Here is a 22097-nt window from a genome sequence, read left to right on the forward strand (position 1 = left end):
TGTTTGTTTTGTACACAAACTTGGCCCTGACCGTAATAAATTAGCGGCTCAAGCTACAAAATGCATATTTATCGGTTATCCCAAAAATCAAAAGGGCTATCGATGTTATGATCCTATTTCTCGCCGAGAGTATGTTAGTGCAGATGTATCTTTCCTGGAATCCTCTCCATATTACTCTATTTTCGGTTCCCCGCTGCAGGTTGATCCAACTGAGTCTTTTCCATTACCTATACCTCCTTTTCCTTTGGAATCTGTGCCCTCATTACCAAACCAAACTTCATCCTCTTCCAGATTTAATAATCCACCATTGGTATATGTGCGTAGAGCTCCACTTCCGCAAGAGCCTTCATCTTCTTCTTCTTCTAAGGTAAGTTCTACTGACAATTGTGATCTTCAGGATGATGATAACATGCCTATTGCTCTACGAAACGGGACAAGACAATGTACCTTATATCCCATATCTCACTTTGTCTCCCATGCCAGAATTGGACATCAGATGAAGTCGTTTATCTCAACCTTATCTGTTGAAACTATTCCTCTGAACTATCAACAGGCAAAACTTGATACTCGCTGGAAGTTGGCTATGCAAGAAGAAATGACAGTTTTAGTATCTCAGCATACCTGGGATCTAGTTGATTCTCCAACAGATGCTGACATTGTTGGATGTAAATGGGTATATACAATAAAGTATAAATCTGATGGTTCTATTGAAAGGTACAAGGACAAATTAGTCGCGAAAGGGTATACTCAGACATATGGAATTGACTTCTTTGAAACTTTTTCTCCTGTTGCACGGATGGGTACCATCCGTCTTGTTCTCTCAGTAGCTGTTCAACATGGTTGGAACTTGTGTCAATTAGATGTGAAAAATGCATTTCTATATGGGGATCTATCTGAGACCGTTTACATGCAACAACCTCCAGGTTTCGAGGTTGAGGGGGAGTGTCAGAAGGTGTGCAGATTGAGAAAGGCGATTTATGGCTTGAAACAAAGTCCTCGTGCATGGTTTCAAAAGTTGTTTGACGTGATGTTAAGATTTGGCTTTAATAGATCAGCAACAGATCATACACTTTTTATAAAGAAAACTAGCTCTGGCATAGTTGTTATGGTGGTATATGTGGATGACATCATTCTTACAGGAGATGATGTGAAAGCTATTGAAGCCACAAAGGCTCATCTTCAAAAACACTTTGTTACAAAAGACCTTGGGTCACTCAGGTATTTTCTGGGTATAGAAGTCGCTAGAAGCCGTGAAGGGATGGTTTTGTCTCAACAGAAGTATGTTCTTGACTTATTAAAGGAAACGTGCATGTTGGGAGCTAAACCAACAAATATTCCCATGGACCATAAAGTTCAATTGTTTGAAGAAGGGTCAAAACCAGTTGATAGCAAAAGCTATCGCTCCCTAGTAGGGAAGTTATTATATGTAACTGTGACCAGACCAGATATTGCTTTAGCAGTAAGCAAAGTTAGCCAGTTTATGGATAAACCAACTGAGGTACACTGGAATGCAGCCATAATGATTCTCAGATATCTAAAATCTTCTCCTGGAAAGGGGTTATTGTTCAGGAAAGGTGGAACTTTGGAGATAGTAGCCTATTCTGATGCTGACTATGCTGGATCTGTAGTAGATAGAAAGTCTACCACAGGATTCTGTGTGTTTTTGGGAGACAACTTGATTTCATGGAAAAGTAAGAAACAAAATGTGGTTTTCAGGTCGAGTGCAGAATCAGAATATCGGGCTATGGCCCAAACAGCTGCTGAATTGATATGGGTTCGCACTGTTCTTCATGATCTTCAGGTGAAGGTTTCCTCTCCAATGACCATGATGTGCGATAACAAAGCGGCAACATATATAGCAAACAATCCTGTCTTTCATGAGAGAACAAAGCACATTGAGGTTGATTGCCACTATGTAAGAGATATGATTCAAGCTGGTCATATCACTACAAAATACCTAAAGTCGGAAGACCAAGTTGCAGATATGTTTACAAAGCCTCTTGCTAGGCCAAATTTCTCCAAATGTTGTGACAAGCTGAGCATGATTGATATCTATGCTCCAGCTTGAGGGGGAGTGTTGAGAATAGGTGGTTTTATGTTAAGTACTCTTATATTAGAGTTTTTCTGAAATTTTACTCTTATAAGGATTTAGATGTAATTTCTCTTTTTGCCTCTCTCTATTTAATATAGAGAGAAGCCCTAATCAAGATTAAGTGATTGAGTTTTCTGTACAGCTGTGTGTCTCTCTCTCTCTCTCTCTCTACACAGGTGGCTGCCCCTGTCTACAATACTTATATATATATATGTATGTATTTTCTTTTTTCTTTTCTCTGTACACCCAAAAACCCGATAGGGGTATTTTGGTAAAATCTATATATGTTTTACTTTTTAGGTTTTTCATTTTTCTTTCTTTTTATCTTTTCCTTTTTTCTTTTTTCCTTTTATTTTTCATTAACGTAGGACCACAAGGGGCTCCGCCCATCTAGTCGTTGGGGCTCTCAACGACTAGAAGGGAGCCCCCCTTGTGGTCCCTCTCTTTTGCATTTGATCCTCTATAAATAGAGGGCTTTCCCTCTTGTAATGCTATGGGTTTTTCAACCCACTTCTCTTCTTCTTCAATAATATTTGCTTTTGCCGTTTAGGCACTTTACCCCTTAGTGGGTTACGTATGCACTTTAAGTGCTTGTGTGCTTGGCTCCTTGTCTAAAGAGTGCTTTGCATTGTTGGTGCTTCCGCTAGTTTCATTACATCTTGACACCCCAAAATAGGGAGATCTGAATTCACTTTGCTGCCACCACGTGATACAAGATCATATTACTAAGTGAAAGACAAAATGAAAAATGAAAGGAGCTAATGAGACTTATGAGTATTTTTCAACTAGGACAAACTAATCAAAATCGGGTGAAAATTTCTCCTTTCATTTCAGGGTCAAAGTCAGATTAGGCACTGCATGATGGAGGGATCTTTCTGGTTTGCCACGAGAAAGGACTAGAATTCAATTGTGAGGCTCCATCTGAATCTCTCCAAGAGAACCCACTGAACATTGCAAGGGATGCATTTGTCCAAGGCATCTCACCCAAAAGTCGGTGAGATGAGGCTAACTCCGAGGCTGGTGAGGTACCAGAAGTTCCTTCATCAGCAGGTTTCCGTCTCAGGCCTTTTTGAACCCATCATCTCATTTTCTGGGGGTAAATATGTAACAGGAACAAAATGTGAAACTAAAAAATAAAAATCACTTTTCCGTTGGTTTAGATGACGGGTGTCAAAGTTTTACGTCACACCTGAATTTAGAAATCATGAGTGAGAGAGAAAAGGTAGATGACGAGAGCACAATCAATCCCACGATTTTGCTTCGTGGGTTTCCTTCTCATTAGATTAGTATATATAACTTACAATAGGATTAGACAAAAGACAAGTCTACCCTCAACCAAAATACATTATAACTTAATAACATAAAACACAACAGTGGACCAATATGCCCTTATAGAACATGATTAATACACAAACACATAATTCCTTACAGCCTCCCTCAAGTTGTACATAATCTCTTGATCATGGACAGCTTGCCTTTAAGAAACCAAAATTGCGCCTTCGATATGCCTTTCGTGAAAATATTAGCCTAATTCTTTAATCCAACGAAACACACGTCTAGTTCTTGATCCTCTGTCTTCCCTCTTATGAAATTTTGATCAATCTGAATATGCAACATCTTCCCATGTTGAATTTGGTTCATGGATATCTTGATTGCGCTTTGATTATTGCAATATATCACAAACTTGCCTATACTTTGTCTCAAGGTAACTAATAGATGTTTAATCTAAGTAACCTCGGCTGCCACCGTTGCCATCAAACAATATTCAGCCTCTGTACTGGACCTGGCAACAATTCTTTGCTTCTTATTATATGATATATTTTCCCAATAAACACACAATATCCTGATAGAGATCTCCTCATGTCTGGATGGCCAGCCTAATCAGCATCCGTGAAGCCTACTACAATCAAATGTTTATCACAATCTCTTATGTACCTCAATCCATCGTTCAACACCCCTTTAACATATCTCAGGATGTGTTTTACTGCCTCCATGTGACCTTCCCTAGGATCTTGCATCTACTGTGACACTTATTGATTGCATAAGAAATATCCAGGACCTTAAATGTCAAGTATTGTAGTGCTCTCACTATACTTATTGTATATCTTTGGATATCTACATGGCCTCCATCCGTTTTCAACTTCAAACCAATTGGTGCATGCTTAGAGTCCTTCATTCCGCTTCTTTTAAGCAGGTCAATGACATTTTTTTTGAGATAAGAACATCCTTTATTTATCAGGATCAATCTCTACTCCAAGAAAGTACCTCAACACTCCCAAATTCTTCATCTGGAATCTTCTTTGCATGTAATCCTTTAATTGATTTTATGATCAAGAGAAGTTCCAGGAATAACAATGTCATCCACATATATCAATAAAATAGTAATGTCTGCTAACATTGGTAAATAAAAAATAATCTACCCGACTTCACTGAAAATAAGCCTGAATTTCATATGAGAACCTCTGAAATCATGCTCTAGAAGCCTGCTTTAACCCATATATGGATTTCTTTAATTTACACATTTTCCGATAGGGATCACCCACCGTGTAACTTGGTGGTTGCTCATGTAGACCTCTTCTTTGAGATCCCATTAGGAACACATTCTTGACATCCATTTGATACAACTCGCAATTGTGAATCATGACTAAGAATATTACAAGTCTAATTTTGTTCATTTTGATAACAAGGCTGAAGGTCTCATCATAGTCCAATATGTATTCTTGGGTGTATCCCTTAGTGACCAGACATGCCTTGTATATTTTCACACTCCCAACTGCTTTATGTTTAATTTTGTACACCCGCTTGCATCCTACTACATTCTTATCCAGAGGCCTATCGACAATTTCTCAAGTATTAGAGTAATGCAACACACTCATTTCTTCATTTATTGCTTCAACCCACCGGTAATTTTTGCTTGCTTGAACATACAATATTGGTTCTTGTTCTTGCTGAATGTTGTTAAAGAATGATTGTTTTTTCAGGCTGAAAGCATTATAAGAGACCCATCTATCAATTGAGTGTTTTACTCTGCTCGACTTGTGAAGAGAAAACTCTTGAATCTATGGTTCAGTAGCATCAACTTGCTCTTGAACATGTGAGACAACTTCATCGTTCACTGAAAACTCATTGTTTGCTTCTGCATTAGTCAGCTGCCCATGTACTCCAGCTTTGTCAGATCAGATCTGATTTCTTTCCTCTGATAAGTCTGACCATAGAATCTGTCCCTTTCCCGCTGAGTTGTTTTCATTGACTGTTGTAGTACTAGACTCTCTTAGGGCTGTGGGGTCTCTTATTTGTCTCAACATGAAGCTGGAAATCCTTTGCATGACACCGAATTTGAGGGCTAATGTCTGGAATTACTGTTCCACATGCTGTCTCATGAGCAGTCATGTCACCATCTCCAATGATAGTAAGCTTTCCACAACTTTCTATGGGCTGATTATGCTCCAGGTTGCATTCATCACAATACCCTATAATAGTGACAGATCTGACTAGATTTGAAAATCATCAGTTTGTAGAGAGATATTATCATTATGCACTTGTTCACAAATTTTCAATAATATTGGTTTTTTTCATAAAAAATGATATGCCGTGATGTGATTATGCATCTTCACATCGGATTCCAACACCTACGTTCCTTTATATCCATCAGCATAACCAACAAACCTGCATACTTGGACTTTAGGATAAAATTTGTTTCGTTGGGACTCATCGATGTGTACCTAACATAAACACGCCTAAAAAGGCGCCATACCCGTGTCAACAAGGGTACCACCACTAGGCGCAGTGCGGGTATGCCACGGATTGGGTCTCGTAATGTGTTGGGCTATGTCACACGGACTCGGCTAGGGAGGTGCCGCTCCCGAGTCGACACGCCCCGACACGGGTGCGGCTTCGGACTCGGCCCAGACTCGGTCAACGCCGAGTCAGACTCGGTCAAAGAGTCGAGGCCAAGTCCGTCCACATTTTGGACTCGGTCAACTTTGACCGAGCCCAAAAATGTCCATTTTAAGACGAAAAACAAAAAAAATCATTTTTTATATAACTTTTTTTTAAAAATATATATATATAACCAGACTGCAATGCAGTTGCACAGTCACAGACAGTGCAACTGCACAGTATGTGACTGTGCACAGTCTGTGCAACTGCAACTGCACAGTCTGTGACTGCATTGCACAGTCTATGCAACTGCAGTCCATTTGATTGGGGATGTGTGATCTTTAAGGGGAAGCATGATTCCTCCAACGAAGGGTGAGCTGCCTACTAGAAAGTTGCTTCTCAGTGTTCAGGACCAATACTTAGTAGTTGTATATGCATAATTTTATATTCTTGAAATATCTTCCAATTTATCAATTTAAAGGAATATAAATACAATACAACCAGGATTTAGCCAGAGCAAAGGTAACTGAAACATGAATACGCCCTCTTCCTGTAAGATGTATATTTTCATATGCAAGTCATATTTTCTCTACTGAAAAACTTGATATTTTTATATATTCATGTACTGATAAATGACAATGTAATTGCTAATAAATTTTTTCTGTTGCTATGTTATTGCTTTTATATATATATATATATATATATATATATATATATATATATATATATATAGCCGAGTCCCCGTGTCCAAAATTTTTGAAATTGCGCCGCACCCGTGTCACACCCGCACCCGCACCCGCACCCATGTGACATAGGTGTTGGGTTGGTCCCAACGAAGACCCAACCCGTTTTGGTCTTTTTTGAAATGAAATGGGGATCTTCGAAACACGAGCTTAGATTCACAAGGGCAAGTGTCAAGAATGACACTAAATCATAATCCTTAAAAAGGGTATAACTGATAACAAAATAAAGATAAAAATGTATTCTTTATTGATATGAAAAACCAATTGCTTAAGAAGCATTGGAATTAAATTACCAGAGGGGCTGCACCCCTTTATATACACAGCTGAAAGAGGACTCAATAGAGTTGTTGGACACAGTCCAACAACTCTATTTAGAGTTGTTGGGTTGTTTCAGTCCAACAACTCTATTAAGAACTCAGTCCAACAGCTCTATTGCTAGTCAAGTCTGGACAGGACTTGACTAGCAACAATCATTCTAGTTCAAACTGAACTAGATGACATAAATTCAAAAATAAAAATAAAGGGAAAAAATTACAGAAAAGAAAGAAATGAATATATATATATATATATATATATATATATATATATATATATTTTGCATTTTAACACTCCCCCTCAAACTTACGGTACAATAAGCGAAAGTTTGTCTAAGAGAAAGTGAAATCGGGGAGCAGCGAGAGGCTTTGTAAAGAAGTCTGCTAACTGATATTCTGAAGTGACATATGGCAGATCAATTATCCCGTGTAGATATTCCTCTCTGACGTAGTGACAATCCATTTCGATGTGTTTGGTGCGTTCGTGGAATGTTCTGTTACTGGCAATGTAGATCACACTTTTGTTGTCACAACACATTTGTGAAGCCTTTGTTGCTTCAGCTCTCATGTCAGCAAGCAGGCGTCGGAGCCAAACTACTTTCATGGTCGTGGTTGCCATGGTTCTGTATTCAGTTTCGGTGGATAAGAGAGATACCTTCTGATGCTTTTTACACCTCCACGAGATCAATGATTCCCCTAAAAAGGCACAAAATCCAGTGGTTGAGTGTCTGTTATTGGGATCACCTCCCCAATCAACATTAGTATATGCAATTAAATCAAGAGAAGAGGAGGAAGATAAGAAAAGTCCTCGTGAAAGAGAAGACTTGATGTATCTGATAATACGCATGACTGCTCTCATATGAACAGAAGTAGGAGCATGTTGAAATTTACTTGCTGTGTGAACAACATGTGTTATATCTGGTCTGGTAATGGATAGATAGGAAAGTGCCCCGACAAGCTGTTTGTAAGGAGTAGGGGCTGCAAGAAGTTCTCCATCATCAATCTTCATTTTAACATTAACAACTTCTGGAGTGTCAACTTTCTTATCATCAGCAATACCAGACCTGAAAATAATATCAAAAGCAAATTTAGTCCGAGATAATAAATATCCTTTAGGAGAATAAGCAAGTTCAATGCCTAAAAAATATCTCAACAAGCCCAAATCAGTCATTTCAAAATGAGATTTAAGAAGTATTTTGATTGTTTCAACTCCTTGTTTATCGCTTCCGGTGATGATCATATCATCCACATAGAGAAGAAGCACAATGATCCCTGCATCAGAATTCTTAATAAACAAAGCAGTGCCAGTTAAACAGAATTGAAAACCAATATCAATTATAACACGGCTAAACCTATCATACCAAGCTTTTGGTGCTTGTTTAAGTCCATATAGAGCTTTTTCTAAGCGAAGGACTTTACCCTTAGGAATACTTAGACCAGGAGGGGGTTTCATGTATACTTCTTCAACTAGCTTTCCATTTAAAAAAACATTTTTGACATCCATTTGAAAAATAAACCATTTTTTTATAAAATCTAAGGCAATTAAGGTTCAGACAGTTGTCATACGAGCCACCGGAGCAAAGGTTTCTTCATAATCAATCCCATATTCTTGGGCATAACCTTTGGCTACTAAACGGGCTCTATATCTTTCAAGAGTACCATCACTCTTGGTTTTAATTTTATAAACCCATCGACATCCTATAGTTTTCTTCCCTGGAGGAAGATCTTGAATATTCCATGTAGAAACCTTTTCAAGTGCATCTAATTCAACTTTCATGGCTTCTATCCATTTGATATCATTTTTTGCTTGAAAATATGTGGATGGTTCTTCATATGAGTGAATTAATGCAATAACTGCCCTATATGTGGGTGAGAAAAACTCGTATGGTGCAAACTTTCTTGGAGGCCTCGAGACTCGAGATGATTGTCTAGTTCAAGTGCACATGGAGGATTAGACTATTGTCGCCTGGAATATTGAATACTAGTATTTCAATGAACTTCATTTTCAACATTAAGATCAATAATTCTTTGATCATCATCAAAGTTACAGTCAAGGTCATATTCATGAGATGTTGATGTTAGATCTAGCAAAAAGGAGTACTCAGTGACATCTTTTAATTTTCTAAAATCAAAGAAGCTCTTCTTTTCAAGAAAGGAAACATTTCTAGACATATATAGTCTATTATTTTTTAAGTCAAAACATCTACAACCTTTCTGTTTTTCAGCATATCCTAAAAAGGCATAGGGAATCACACGAGGGGAAAGTTTATTATTTTTGTCAGTAAACATGAAACATTTGCACTCAAATATTCTTAGTCTAGAGTAGTTTGGAGAAATGTTCATAAGTTTTTCAATGAGAGTGATATTTTGTAACGAAGAAGATGACATCCTATTAATGAGATAGGTAGCAGGTAAGGCAGCTTATGCCCAAAAGTCTTTCGGGACTTGATTTGCTATTAATAAAGTCCTAGTGGTTTCTATAATATGACGATATTTTCGTTCTGCCAGTCCATTTTGTTGAGGTGTATAAGGACAAGATCTTTGATGTGTGATGCCATGTAATTTAAGATAATTTTGAAAATCTGTGGATAAAAACTCTCCCCCTGAATCTGTGCGAAAAATAGTAATATCATTTTGAAACTTGTTTTTAATCATATTATGAAAAGTTTGAAAGTATGAAAATACTTCAGACTTATGTTTGATAAAGTAAATGCACGTATGTCGGGAGAAATCATCGACAAAAATAACATAGTAAACAAATCCTCCTTTAGAAATTACTGATCCAGGACCCCAAACATCCGAGTGTATTAATTCAAGTGGTCTTGAAGAGAAAAAGGTTCTGTTCTGAAATGGTAATCTTTTCATTTTACCGAGAATACAATCTTTACAATCAAATGATTCAGAGTTACAAAATTTCCCTAGATTTGAAAAATGTTAGATTTTGGCTATATGTGGATGACCAAGTCTCTTATGCCATAGTTCCAACTCTATTTTTTGAATATTATAACAAAAAAGCTTTCTTCGACATTTTCAAAAAATCCATGTAATAGAGTCCTTCTCTATGGCATTCCCCAATCAGCTTGCCTGACTGGCGATCCTGTACCCAACAATCATGAGAAAAAAAAGAAATATTACACCCATAATCAGAAATTTGAGATACAGATAAAAGATTTAAATTTAATTTGGGAACATGTCTAATTTTTGGAATAGAAAATTTCTTTGTTTTATAAATTTTTTCAAAAAATTTTATTCCTTCTATTTCAAGAGAAGTCCCATCAGCAGTAAAGACCTTTGACACACTTGTTTTATTTTTAACACATTTGGATAGACTTTGATTATTTGGGGTCATATGAAAAGATGCACCAGAGTCAAGGAGCCAAGAAATTTTACCTGGATCAGAAAAAGATGAGGTTGCTGCGCCGGTTGAAGCTTCGGATGACGAAGAGACACCTTTGATAAGAGGCTCATGAATCTCCATTTGTTGGGCTAAGGAATCTTTAGGCTCTGATCCAACAATTGCAGCTCTTTTTTCTCTCAGCTCCTTAAGTTTGGGACATTGTTGCATGTTTATGAAATACATGCATTATTGCATGTTTATTATTTATACGCTTTTTGCGTATTTTGTTCAAGTGTTGTGAGAGTGCTTTCGTGCACTTCTTTTTTAAAGTATTTATGCTTGTATGCGTATTGTCTCTTCGTAGACAATTTCACATGGTGTCAGAGCTCGGTTGGTGATTAAAGATTGTGGGATTCTCCTTTTTTCGAGTGCCTCGAAAATCGTGCCTTCGGATTCTTAGAAGTCGAAGTGGTGGATCTTGCTTCTCAAATATTTTAGAAGGATCTTGTGCAAGCTATAAGTTAAGCATTGTGTTGGTACGCCCTCTTCTCATTTTCTTTACTCCTTAATGGGTGAAAAAGAGTCTCAACTATCATATTGAATGGGTCCAACTATCATATTTAGGCCGGGAACATGGAGGCTCACATAAAAGGTAAAGGATTATGGGGTTATGTGCAAGGCATAATTTCGGAACCGGAACCGGAACCCAAAATAACCGTGATGGACGGAAGTGAAATCAAGATTCTTGAGGGAGAGGAAAGGATCAAAGCTCTTGAAGAATACTCCAAGAAGCACGACGAATGGGAAATGAAGAACTTCAAGATTCTTTCTTGGTTCTTCGCATCTGTCGAAACAAAGATTAATGCCAACATTATCAAGTTCAAGAAAGCATCGGAAGCTTGGCATTATCTCGAGAAAATGTATACATCAAGAGATCTATCCTATAAGTATTACCTTCAAAAGAAGGCCCTCTCCCTTACTCAAGGTGAAATGTCTATTAGGGAATATTTTGCCGACCTTTCCTTCATTTGGGATGAGCTTTCCATGCTTGAACCAAAATGAAGTGGAGAGGCAATTGAACTCCGCCACAAGCAACTTGAAGAAGATCGGTTCTTCAATTTTTTTGAATGGGTTAAGACCGGAATTTCAGCAAATAAGGTCGTCACTTCTATCCTCATTTACTCCTCCCTCTCTTGAAGATGTTCTCACCAAATTAAGTAGTGAGGAGACTCGTATGAGTTTATGTAAACAAGGACCAAATGTTCTTGCGGTTCCTTGTAATTATGAAGAAAACAATGAGGTCAATGCCGTATCAAGACCCAGAAATAATATAAAGACCTATCGGCCTCCTCATTTCAAATCACAAAATCAAGGAGGAGATGGTGGACAAAGAGGAAAGAGGGACTATAGCAAGATTATCTATCATTTTTGTAAAGAATCGGGGCATATCAAGCTCATATGTCCCAAATGGAAGAAGCTTCTCGCCATGGCTACCACCGGTGTACCGCAAAAGGAAGAGGCATCATCAAGTGGGGCACTCTCTTTAAATCAAATAGTGGAAGCCCTTCAACCTCTTCTCAAGGGAGCTACATCCGGTGCCGCCGTATCTACTTCTCCATCCCAGGTAAAGTCTCTTGGCTTTTGGACTCAGGTGCATCTTTTCATATGTCTCCAAACATGTTTTCACTTTCCGATTACTTAAAAAATGTTTCTTCATCCTTTGTTTCCACTGCGGATGGAACCTCTCTTAAAATTAAGGGAATAAGTAATTTTGAAACTCAAAATTTTTTCATTCCAAAAATTAGATTTATACCTAAACTAAACTTAAACCTTCTCTCTGTTTCTCAACTCTCGGACCATGGTTGCGATATTAAATTTTCATGTGATAAATGTTTAATACAGGATTGTTGGTCCGGGAAATTGATTGGGGAAGGCTTTAGAAAAGGAGACCTATACTATATGGAATCTCTCGAAGTTCCAAAATCTTTTTGTAATGTTGCCTGGAACAAAGATATAAATGTGTGACACAAGAGACTTGGTCATCCTAATGTCACCAAGTTATCTTATTTACATTTTGCGAAGGATCTATGTAAAAGTTCTTTTTCTTGTAGTGATTGTATTCTCGGAAAAATGCAAAGTTTACCTTTTGAGCAAAGAACTATGTTCTCATCTAAAACCTTCGAAATTGTTCATTCCGATGTTTGGGGACCCGCACTTGTTTCAAAATGAGGCTTTTCTTATTATGTTATTTTTGTGGATGATTTCTCCATATATTCATGGATCTATTTTCTTAAGTTCAAACATGAAGTTTTTACGTGTTTTAAAACATTCCATTCAATGATCAAGAATCAATTCAATAGTAATATAAAGATTTTTAGAAGTGATTCTGTAGGAGAATATCTCTCCAACCAATTTAAAGTATATCTTGAAGATCACGAAATTATTCACCAAAGGTCTTGTCCTAAAACCCCCCAACAGAATGGGTTGGCCGAAAGAAAACACATGCACATCATTGAGACCACTAGGACCCTTCTTTTTTCCCAAAACATTCCTAAATTTTTTTGGGCTGAAGCAACTCTTGTTTCTATTTATCTGATAAATCGTTTACCATTTAGGATATTAGGGAAAATATCCCCCTTTGAGATCTTATACAAGATTGAACCTGATTATAATAGGTTACGAGTTTTTGGGTGTAAGTGCTTTATACTTACGAATAAAAATGACAAGCTCTCTCCCAAGGCTATCCCCTGCGCCTTTCTTGGGTATTCCGAAACTCAAAAAGGGTTTCGTTGCTATGATCTTCGAGATGATAAGTTATATGTTTATAGAAATGTAACGTTTTTAGAAAATGAAAGTGAATTTGAAAAAAAATGTTTCTCAACAAGAAATTTTTGACTACTCATTCCTTTTTGACTTTTTAACTAGTAATTATGATATATCTAGTGATGATGATGTATCATCAAACCATGATGGGGATAATAATGGTGATGTTGAAGAACCTAACTTACTCAATGAACAAGAAAACCGGATTTCAAGTGATCCCATAACCTACTCACGTAGAAACCAAGACACCTTTAGAAGTGCCATTGACCAATATAGTGAGCTTGTTCCTGCTATCGATCACCGAAGATCTGAGAGGAATAGGAGACCTCCAACTCGTTTTGTCTCTTTTGATTCCTTTTCACCCCGGTATAGGGCTTGTCTTAGTGCCATTCACTCTTACTTTGAGCCAAGGAATTTTGAAGAAGCTAAAAAATGTATAGAATGGCAAGAAGCCATGCAAAATGAACTTAATGCTCTTAAAAGGGCTGAAACTTATGATTTCCAAACTCTACCCATAGGAAAGAAAACTATAGGTTGTCGATTGGTTTTTAAGGTTAAAACTAAGAGCGACGGATCCCTGGAAAGGTATAAAGCTCGCTTAGTTGCAAAAGGGTATGGGCAAGAGTATGAAATTGATTATGAAGAAACTTTTGCTCCTGTAGCCCGAATGGTTACCGTCAGATGTCTTATTACTATTGCATCTATTAAAAATTGGAATATTTTTCAAATGGATGTGAAAAATGCTTTTTTAAATGGTGATCTTAACGAAGAAGTGTATATGGATGCTCCACCAGGCATGGAAATCCCTAAAAATAAAGTTCTTCGTCTTCGAAAGGCTCTCTATGGTTTAAAACAGGCCCCCAAAGCCTGGTATGACAGATTTACCAGTGTAATGCTGGAAAATGGTTTCTCCTCATGTTATACTGACACTGCCCTATTTACCAGAAAATCTAATGCAGGGATTGTGATATTATTACTCTATGTTGATGACATGTTAATTACAGGTGATGATGTTCAAGGAGTCAAGGGTATTAAGTCCGTCTTGACTTCAAAATTTGAGATGTCAGACTTAGGTTTTCTGACATATTTTCTTGGAATTGAGGTTGCCTATTCGCAACGTGGTTATTTTCTATCATAGTCTAAACTTGCTTGCAAGATTATTGACCGGTCGGGAATTTCTGATGTCAAAGTATGCGAAACTCCTGAAGTTGTGAGAGCAAAAATGAAGATTGACGACGGTGTTCCTCTAACCGATCCTACTCCTTACAGGCAGTTGGTAGGTTCTTTAATGTACCTTAGCATTACTCGACCTGATTTGTCACATGCTATACACATCGCCAGTCAGTTTCAGCACGCTCCTACAACCGTTCATATGAGTGTTGTGCTTCGCATCATCAGATATTTGAAGGGAACTGTGAATAAGGGAGTATTTCTATCTTCTTCTTCTGAATTGAAATTGCTTGCTTATACTGACTCAGATTGGGGAGGTGACCCTAGTAACCGTCACTCCACTACTGGCTTTTGTGTTTTCTTAGGTGAGTCTTTGATCTCATGGCGATGTAAGAAGCAACAGAAGGTCTCACTATCATCCACTGAAGCCGAATATAGGGCCATGGCATCTACCATCATGAAAATTGTATGAATTCGACGCCTTTTAGAAGATATGAGTGTGTTTATCAGAGAACCAACAAAGCTATGCTGTGACAATAAAAGTGCAATCTATATTGCCAAGAACCACACCTTTCACGAGCGAACAAAGCATATAGAGATGGACTGTCATTATGTCAGAGAAGAATACTTGAAGAAGGTCATTGATCTACCATACGTGACGTCTGAGTATCAACTTGCAGACTTCTTCACCAAAGCTTTATGTTCGCCCAGATTTCATTTCCTTCTTGACAAACTTGCGGTTATCACACCGTAAGTTTGAGGGGGGGGGTGTTAAAATGTATCTCCGAAAAACCTAGTTGTAAATATAAATATATATATTTACATATTTAGAGATACATATACATATGATATATGTATATGTATCTCTATATATATAAAAATATATATTTATATACCTTTTTTATTTCTTACCCAAAAAGGGTATTATTGTAATCTTGCGCATATTCTATTTGGAATATGTTGTACTTTTCTTTTTTATTTTCCTTTTGTAATTCTTTTTATGTTTTCATTTTTATTTTTCTTTTTTATTAAAGGTGCATTGGGGGTCCCCCAATAGAGTCGTTGGGGGCTCTCCAACGACTCCTTTGGAGCCCCCTTTTTGTACCTCTTAGTTCTTGTATAAATAGGGGTGTTCCCCCTTTGTATTTCCTAAGCTTGAGAGTCTGAAGCATTTGCTTCCATTTTATGAAATACATGCATTATTGCATGCTTATTATTTATACGCTTTTTGCGTATTTTGTTCAAGTGTTGTGAGAGTGCTTTCGTGCACTTCTTTTTTAAAGTATTTATGCTTGTATGCGTATTGTCTCTTCGTAGACAATTTCACATCTTTATCTCCCTCTTTTTTTAGTAAGAGATAGCTTAGGTTTCGAATCAGAACCATCCACAATCCCCCGTAGGCCTTTTCCCCATATATGGTGCTTCATGATTGAAGCCCATGTTACATAGTTCGTATCGCTTAGTTTCATAGGCATGATGGTGACTTTATCATTGTCATCCATCAATTACAAGGAGAGAAAGAATAGGGATAGAAGAGAAACAAGAGGGAAAATGAAAAAGAAAGAAGAAAAAACAATACAACAAGACATGAAATCTTCCCCAATGAAGTGATAAAACACTTCTCTTCAAGTGGCGAACACTTTTGCAAACGGACACGGAAATCGAGACAACTTTTCCTCAAGATTTAGTACTTCCGCGGCTCTGATACCATGAAATGAAATGGGGATCTTCCAAACACAAGCTTAGATTCACAAGGGCAAGTGTCAAGAATGACACTAAAATATAACCCTTAAAAAGGGTATAACTGGAAACAAAATAAAAATAAAAATATATTCTTTATTGATATGAAAAACCAATTGCTTAAGAAGCATTGGAATTAAAATACAAGAGGGGTTGCACCCCTTTATATACACAGCTGAAAGAGGACTCAATAGAGCTGTTGGACTGTGTCCAACAACTCTATTTAGAGTTGTTGGTTTGTGTCGTTCTAACAACTCTATTAAGAGCTGTTGGACTATCAGTCCAACAGCTCTATTGCTAGTCAAGTCTGGACAAGACTTGACTAGCAAGAGTCATTCTAGTTCAAACTGAACTAGATGACATAAAGACAAAAAATAAAAATAAAGGAAAAAAATTACAGAAAAGAAAGAAATGAAAAATATATTTATATATATATATGATAATATAATATTATTATATATCTATATATATATATATATATATATATATATATATATATATGTACAGTTTTACATTGTAACATTTTTATCCTGGCCCAATGAAAACCCTCACTCTCTCTTGGCTGTCTCCCTGTGCCCTAACCCCCTCGCTTCGCCTCGCAGCCTTGCTCAGCCTCTTTCTGTCTCCCTCTCGACTAGCATTTCTCATCTCTCTCTCTCTTTTAGGGTTTCCCATCTATGTCTCTCTCTTGATTTCCTTCTCTCTCTCTCTCTCTTCTTCCTCCTCTTTGTCTCCCTCTCTCATGCTCTCTCTAGAGAGAGAGAGAGGAAGAGGAGGAAAGAGAAGAAGAGGAAGAAAGAAGAAAGAAGGTGAGAGAGATGTGTACCTCTTCTGCCTTTTTCTTCCTCTTCTTCGGACCCCTCTCTTCCTTCTTCGGAGAGAGAGAGAGAGAGAGAGAGAGAGAGAGAGAGATGCCCTCCTCTCCCTCTTCTGTTTTTATACCCACGTTTCTTTTTTATTTTTTATATTATAACTTTACCTTTTTTATTGAAAATATCAGTTAACCCTTTTCTTGATAAAAAATATCAGTTTACTCCTCACATTTATTAAAAACATCAATAAAATTAATTTTTTGCTAAAAACTATCTTTTTTTACTAAAAATTGTATTAGATCTATAAACCATTATATGAATCTTACATTGAATCCACACTAGAGTTACCAAAGGCTTCTAAGATAGGTGGGAAGCTCGCTTCTCGAAAACTTTTGTCGGAAACGTGATACTCCTCACTTTAGAAACTTGATGGGAATCTCGATTCTCCCACGCTTCTCTTATGCTTTCACATGCTTCGTCTATTCTTCTTATATGTTTTCTCAGTGTACTTTTCATGTTTTTTATATACTTTCTCTCACACTTCTCATTCATTTCCATGTGCTTTCTCTAAATTGGTAGTCATCATTTTTAGATTTTGTTAAAAATTTAATTCTTACACTAAAAAATCATGAAATTTAAGAAGTCACTTTTATTTTAGTTTTTATTTGTGTTTCATTTCTATTCTCATTCAATTCTTATATTGCTTTTTTTTTTGTTCCTCGCTTTCTGCTTCCTATACATTTTAAAATGCATCGTCGCTTCTGCTTCTCGTATCGTTTCCCACGGTTGCTTCCTAGTTTGGCAACCTTGATCCACACTATATATAATTATATATATAGCCGTGTCCCCGTACCCGCATTTTTTGAAAATGTTGTATCATATCCTCCATACCCGTACCTCTACCCGTACCCATGTGACATAGATGTGTACATAACAAACACAACCCCATACTTACAATTCATCATAAGGTGGTTCCGTACCATATAACATGTAGTACAGTGATTGTTTTCTTAAAATTCTCATTGGCAACGGATTAATAACATACACCATGGTGTGAAAAACATAAGACTTGTGTTTCATAAAGAATACCCATGTGAATCTGCTGTAGTCATCAATGAAAGTGACATAGTATTTACTAGATGAAAAATGAATCTTTGCGTGCAAGCTTTCAAACATCAGTATGCACAATTTCAAATGATCAGGAAGCTCTTTTATTAAAGCTGAATCAGAAGTTGATGACCTACAAACTTGACAACTTGAACATAATGTTTCATTCACCGACTCACTATTATAGGACTCTTTAGACAAGACACCTTTATTTGACAATGATTTCAAGAATGGAACACTGCAATGTGTTAAACGACTATGCCAAAGATCAACTTCAAACTAGGCTTAATCTTCGAGATCAACACCTCGGACTTTGAACTTCCTGAAGAGCCCAAACTGGACGAACTTGAACTATAAGGACCATGAGCTTCCTTGATGACATAAAGACTCCCTCGTCTAACTCCTTCAACGTACGTTCTGATCCTTCACATGCATACAAGTAAAGACAAAATACAATTCTGTTTGATCACATAATTAGGATATAGAAATTTCTTTCTAATTCCAAGAACAAGAAAAGTAATTGGAAGGGACACATGACCAGTTTTACACAAGATTTGGGCATTTCCTACATGAGTGATGGGGTGAGTAGTCCCATTTCTAGTAATAGTTCTACCATGCTGATCAAAGGTTTTGAGATTACAAATCATACCTGCATTGCCAGTCACAAGATTACTGGCTCCCGAATCCACTCTCCTTGGGGTGCATTCTGATCCAACTTCAAACCTTCAAAAGTGGTTGCCAAAATCTCATTGTTTTGTTGTCCGTGCTGTCCCTGTTGTGTACGATTCTCCTGTGTCTTCACATCCTTGTTACCATTATAATCCACTTTCTTTGCAATGGCATCAACACCATAAGCTGGTAAATCTCAATTGTCTGTTGTATGCCCTCTTTTCTTATAGAGTGACACTGCACCACATTCCGATGTTGAGTAGTGTTTTGACCAGCACCACGAAAGCCATTTTGTGGGAGAGGTAAAATGCTTCTACCACCAGTCCAAGTACCCTTGTCTCTGCCACTTCCTCCTCTTCAGTTATTTTGCCAGTTCCGTCGACGCCCTGCACTTGAATTTGTATTCATCACCTCATGGGTATTATCATGCTGCTCATTTTTCACTCTCTGTACATGTGATGCTTCAAAATGCAACAATAAAGCACAAAGACCCTCATAACTTGGTAACTTCTGATACTGCAAGGAGACAACCAACAGGGTATATTCTGGACTCAATCCTGCTAAAATCTGTTGTACATGATCTTCCTCTGCAATAGGCCTATCGATAAGTGCCAGTTCATCAGCAACATGCTTCATCTTATTCATATACTCCATTACCGAAGAGTCTTTTCGCATTGTGTTTTGAAACTCTTCAACTGCATTCCTCTAGATTCTGATGCCTGGGAATAAGTTTGGGGTAACCTGTCCCACAAATCCTTGGCTGACAATCCATCATCAAGACCAACAAGAATTTCCTGCAAAAGCGTAGATAGCAGACATGCAACCATCATTTTATCTTGTCGAATCTAGCTACAAGCCGGATTAGTCGTGGAGACTGTCTTGACACTCTCTCCTTCCCCTTTCCTTTTCATAATGAACTCAGAGGGAATAGGATCAGAATTGTCCAGGTGTCCCATTAAATCCAAGCTTTCAATGAATGGAGTGATTTGACATTTCCGTATTAGGAAGTTGGAAGACGTGATTTTTTCCGGAACAAGCTGAGAAAGGAACGAGAAATTTATGGTTTAAGTGAAAGACATGTTTGCAGCCATGTAATGACAGCAGCGATAGGGATCAGAAAAATAATCCAGAGAAAAACTACTCAAAACAAGCATCACGTTTTTTGTTTTTGTTTTTGCAGACGACCTGGAGCAAACAACCAGAACCTGAACAATGTGTTCAGGTTAACAGAAGCACTCTTGCATGGAACCCACATATTCATGGAATGCAAACTAAGAAAGCAATACACAGATTTAAAAGGGAAATGATTTTTTGTTTTTGAGAAATATTTTCAGATCAGATAGACAATTCAGATTAATGGAGAAGGAAAACGATATGTATATGTGTGTCACGAAAAAGTGGATTGATTGAAACAAGGAGATATATCTCAGAATGATACAGATCTGATTGATCAGCAACAAAAATTATGTTTGGGTTTGGACAGATTCAACAACCCAACAACAGAGTGAAAAATGGAGGAAGAAGAAAGAAAGGGTTTTAAAAGAAAGAAAGAAAGATAAAGAAAATCGATAGGAAGAGGAGATAAATAAGAGAGTGAAAGCTTGAATCTAAATGATACCATCATAGTTTTAGGTCACACCTGAATTCAGAAATCGTGAGAGAGAGAAGTAGATGACAAGAGTGCAATCAATCCCACGAATTTGCTGTGGGTTTCCTTCACATTAGATTAGTATATAACTTACAATAGGGTTAGACAAAAGACAAGTCTACCCTCAACCAGAATACATTATGACTGATTAGCATAAAACACAACATTTGACCAGTATGCTCTTATAGAACAGGATTAATACATAAACATGTCATTCCTTCCAGGGTGTTAACCTCAGGCCCTTATTTGGGAGTTGTCAGAAAATTTTGGCCCATATTTGGAAAATCAGAAAAGTGTGGCCCATATTTTTGAATTAGGGGCAAAAGATTGGCCCCTAAATGGAATATTCCCTTTGAAATACCTGTCTGCTCCACTTGTAAGAGCTTAGCTGTGGGTTGCGGTGGTGATGCCTATGTTGCATTCTGGTTTGGTAGCCTGAGTTTCTCACGCCTCACTATTTGCTGCAGTAGGTTCTTTGATGTTATGTGAAAATGTCAGAAATTATGGGATTGACTTTATGCCAAGAGCCCTTTTAAGGATTTGGTGGATTTCAACAGAATTCTTTAAAGGTGTCAGCGGATTTTATTCTTTGCTATTTAAAAAATAAATAAATTTTGGGATTGATTTTATGCCATGAGCCTTTTAAGGAGTTGATGGATTTCAATACAGTGGTGAAGTGTTTTTTTAAAGGCATCGATGGTCAGGTCAGGGTCTGATATCTGAACAGACAGATTGCAGTTTACCGGCGAGATCACCTGCTAGATCCAAATAGCTAAATAGTTGGACATATTTTGGGGTTCTCATATCCAAATTTGGTTTGTGATTGAAATGTAAAACCAAATCCAGTAAGGGTGCTAAGTTGGTTGGATCTGGGTCTTATAAGCACTATCTCCAGCTGAACCCATAGTCTAAATTGATTGTGGTCTTATATTTGAATTCTTTACATCTTGTCCTGTGGTCACCCCAGAGTAGTTGTTCATGCTAAGATCCATGTGGCAGGAAAGAGTTCAAGCCTTGCACAGAAACTGGTTTTTGGTTTGTGTCTAGGTTGCATAGTCAACGCCCTGTTGTGTTGCCCAAGTTATAAATAATTATGAATCTAGTTAAGAGAAGAATTTGTAATGGAACAAGCTTAGTTCTCATCATTTAACCTTACAACTGTAATCAAGATGTGTTTACATATAGTTGTGGTCTCTTTTTTCTTGTTCTTTTTCTTTTTTAAGTCATTGAAAGAATTTTTTGGAGAGTATTGGCTGAATCAGTTACTGTAGAGTTGAATTCCTTTCGTATTTGCGTAGCTCAAGTTGAATCAGTGGATTTGGACATAATAGAGGAGTCTGGTTGTTTAAATTTACTGCATGCATGATGAAAATGATGGTCCTGAGTCAGTTGATTTGGACATAATATAAGAGTTCTAGTTGTGCAAATATATGGTATATAATATAAAACGTAAACATTTGAGCCTTGATGTGAATCTTGTGCATTTTCATTTGCTCATAAGACCATTATTTTGTTATGAATTTGTTTAGTTGCTTTGTTCATGGGATCCGAAGATGCGACCAACAGCAGTAGAGGTGCTTCGGCATTCTTTCTTCCAGGTTTTGCTCATGCTTTCATCCTAAACCATTTAAATTCATGCATATGCTTCACTTTCTGATGTTAACTATCAATATCTTTTTTCAGCAGTGCCTCTATATTCCTCCTTCACTTCGAGCGAAGGAAATGGTGTCTAAAACACCTCCTGGTTTGTAACTGTTCCACTC

At 37.3% G+C, this 22097-nt stretch overlaps 1 protein-coding gene across 5 annotated transcripts in view; it reads left to right on the forward strand.

The window, feature by feature from the left end:
* LOC149813481 (cyclin-dependent kinase F-4-like) overlaps positions 1-22097 on the forward strand; it is a 72515-nt gene that overhangs the window by 48182 nt on the left and 2236 nt on the right. For 3 of the 5 annotated variants that reach the window (XM_089992327.1, XM_089992329.1, XM_089992328.1), the window contains 2 exons: positions 21864-21932; positions 22018-22078. In XM_089992327.1, the coding sequence (XP_089848453.1) occupies positions 21864-21932; positions 22018-22078 (130 nt within the window). The remainder of the gene's footprint in view (positions 1-21863; positions 21933-22017; positions 22079-22097) is intronic. The other 2 variants (XM_089992332.1, XM_089992330.1) reach the window with 1 other exon arrangement.

The sequence above is a fragment of the Nuphar pumila genome, chromosome 16 (assembly GCF_984573655.1).
Source record: "Nuphar pumila chromosome 16, dmNupPumi1.hap1.1, whole genome shotgun sequence".
Taxonomy (NCBI): domain Eukaryota; kingdom Viridiplantae; phylum Streptophyta; class Magnoliopsida; order Nymphaeales; family Nymphaeaceae; genus Nuphar; species Nuphar pumila.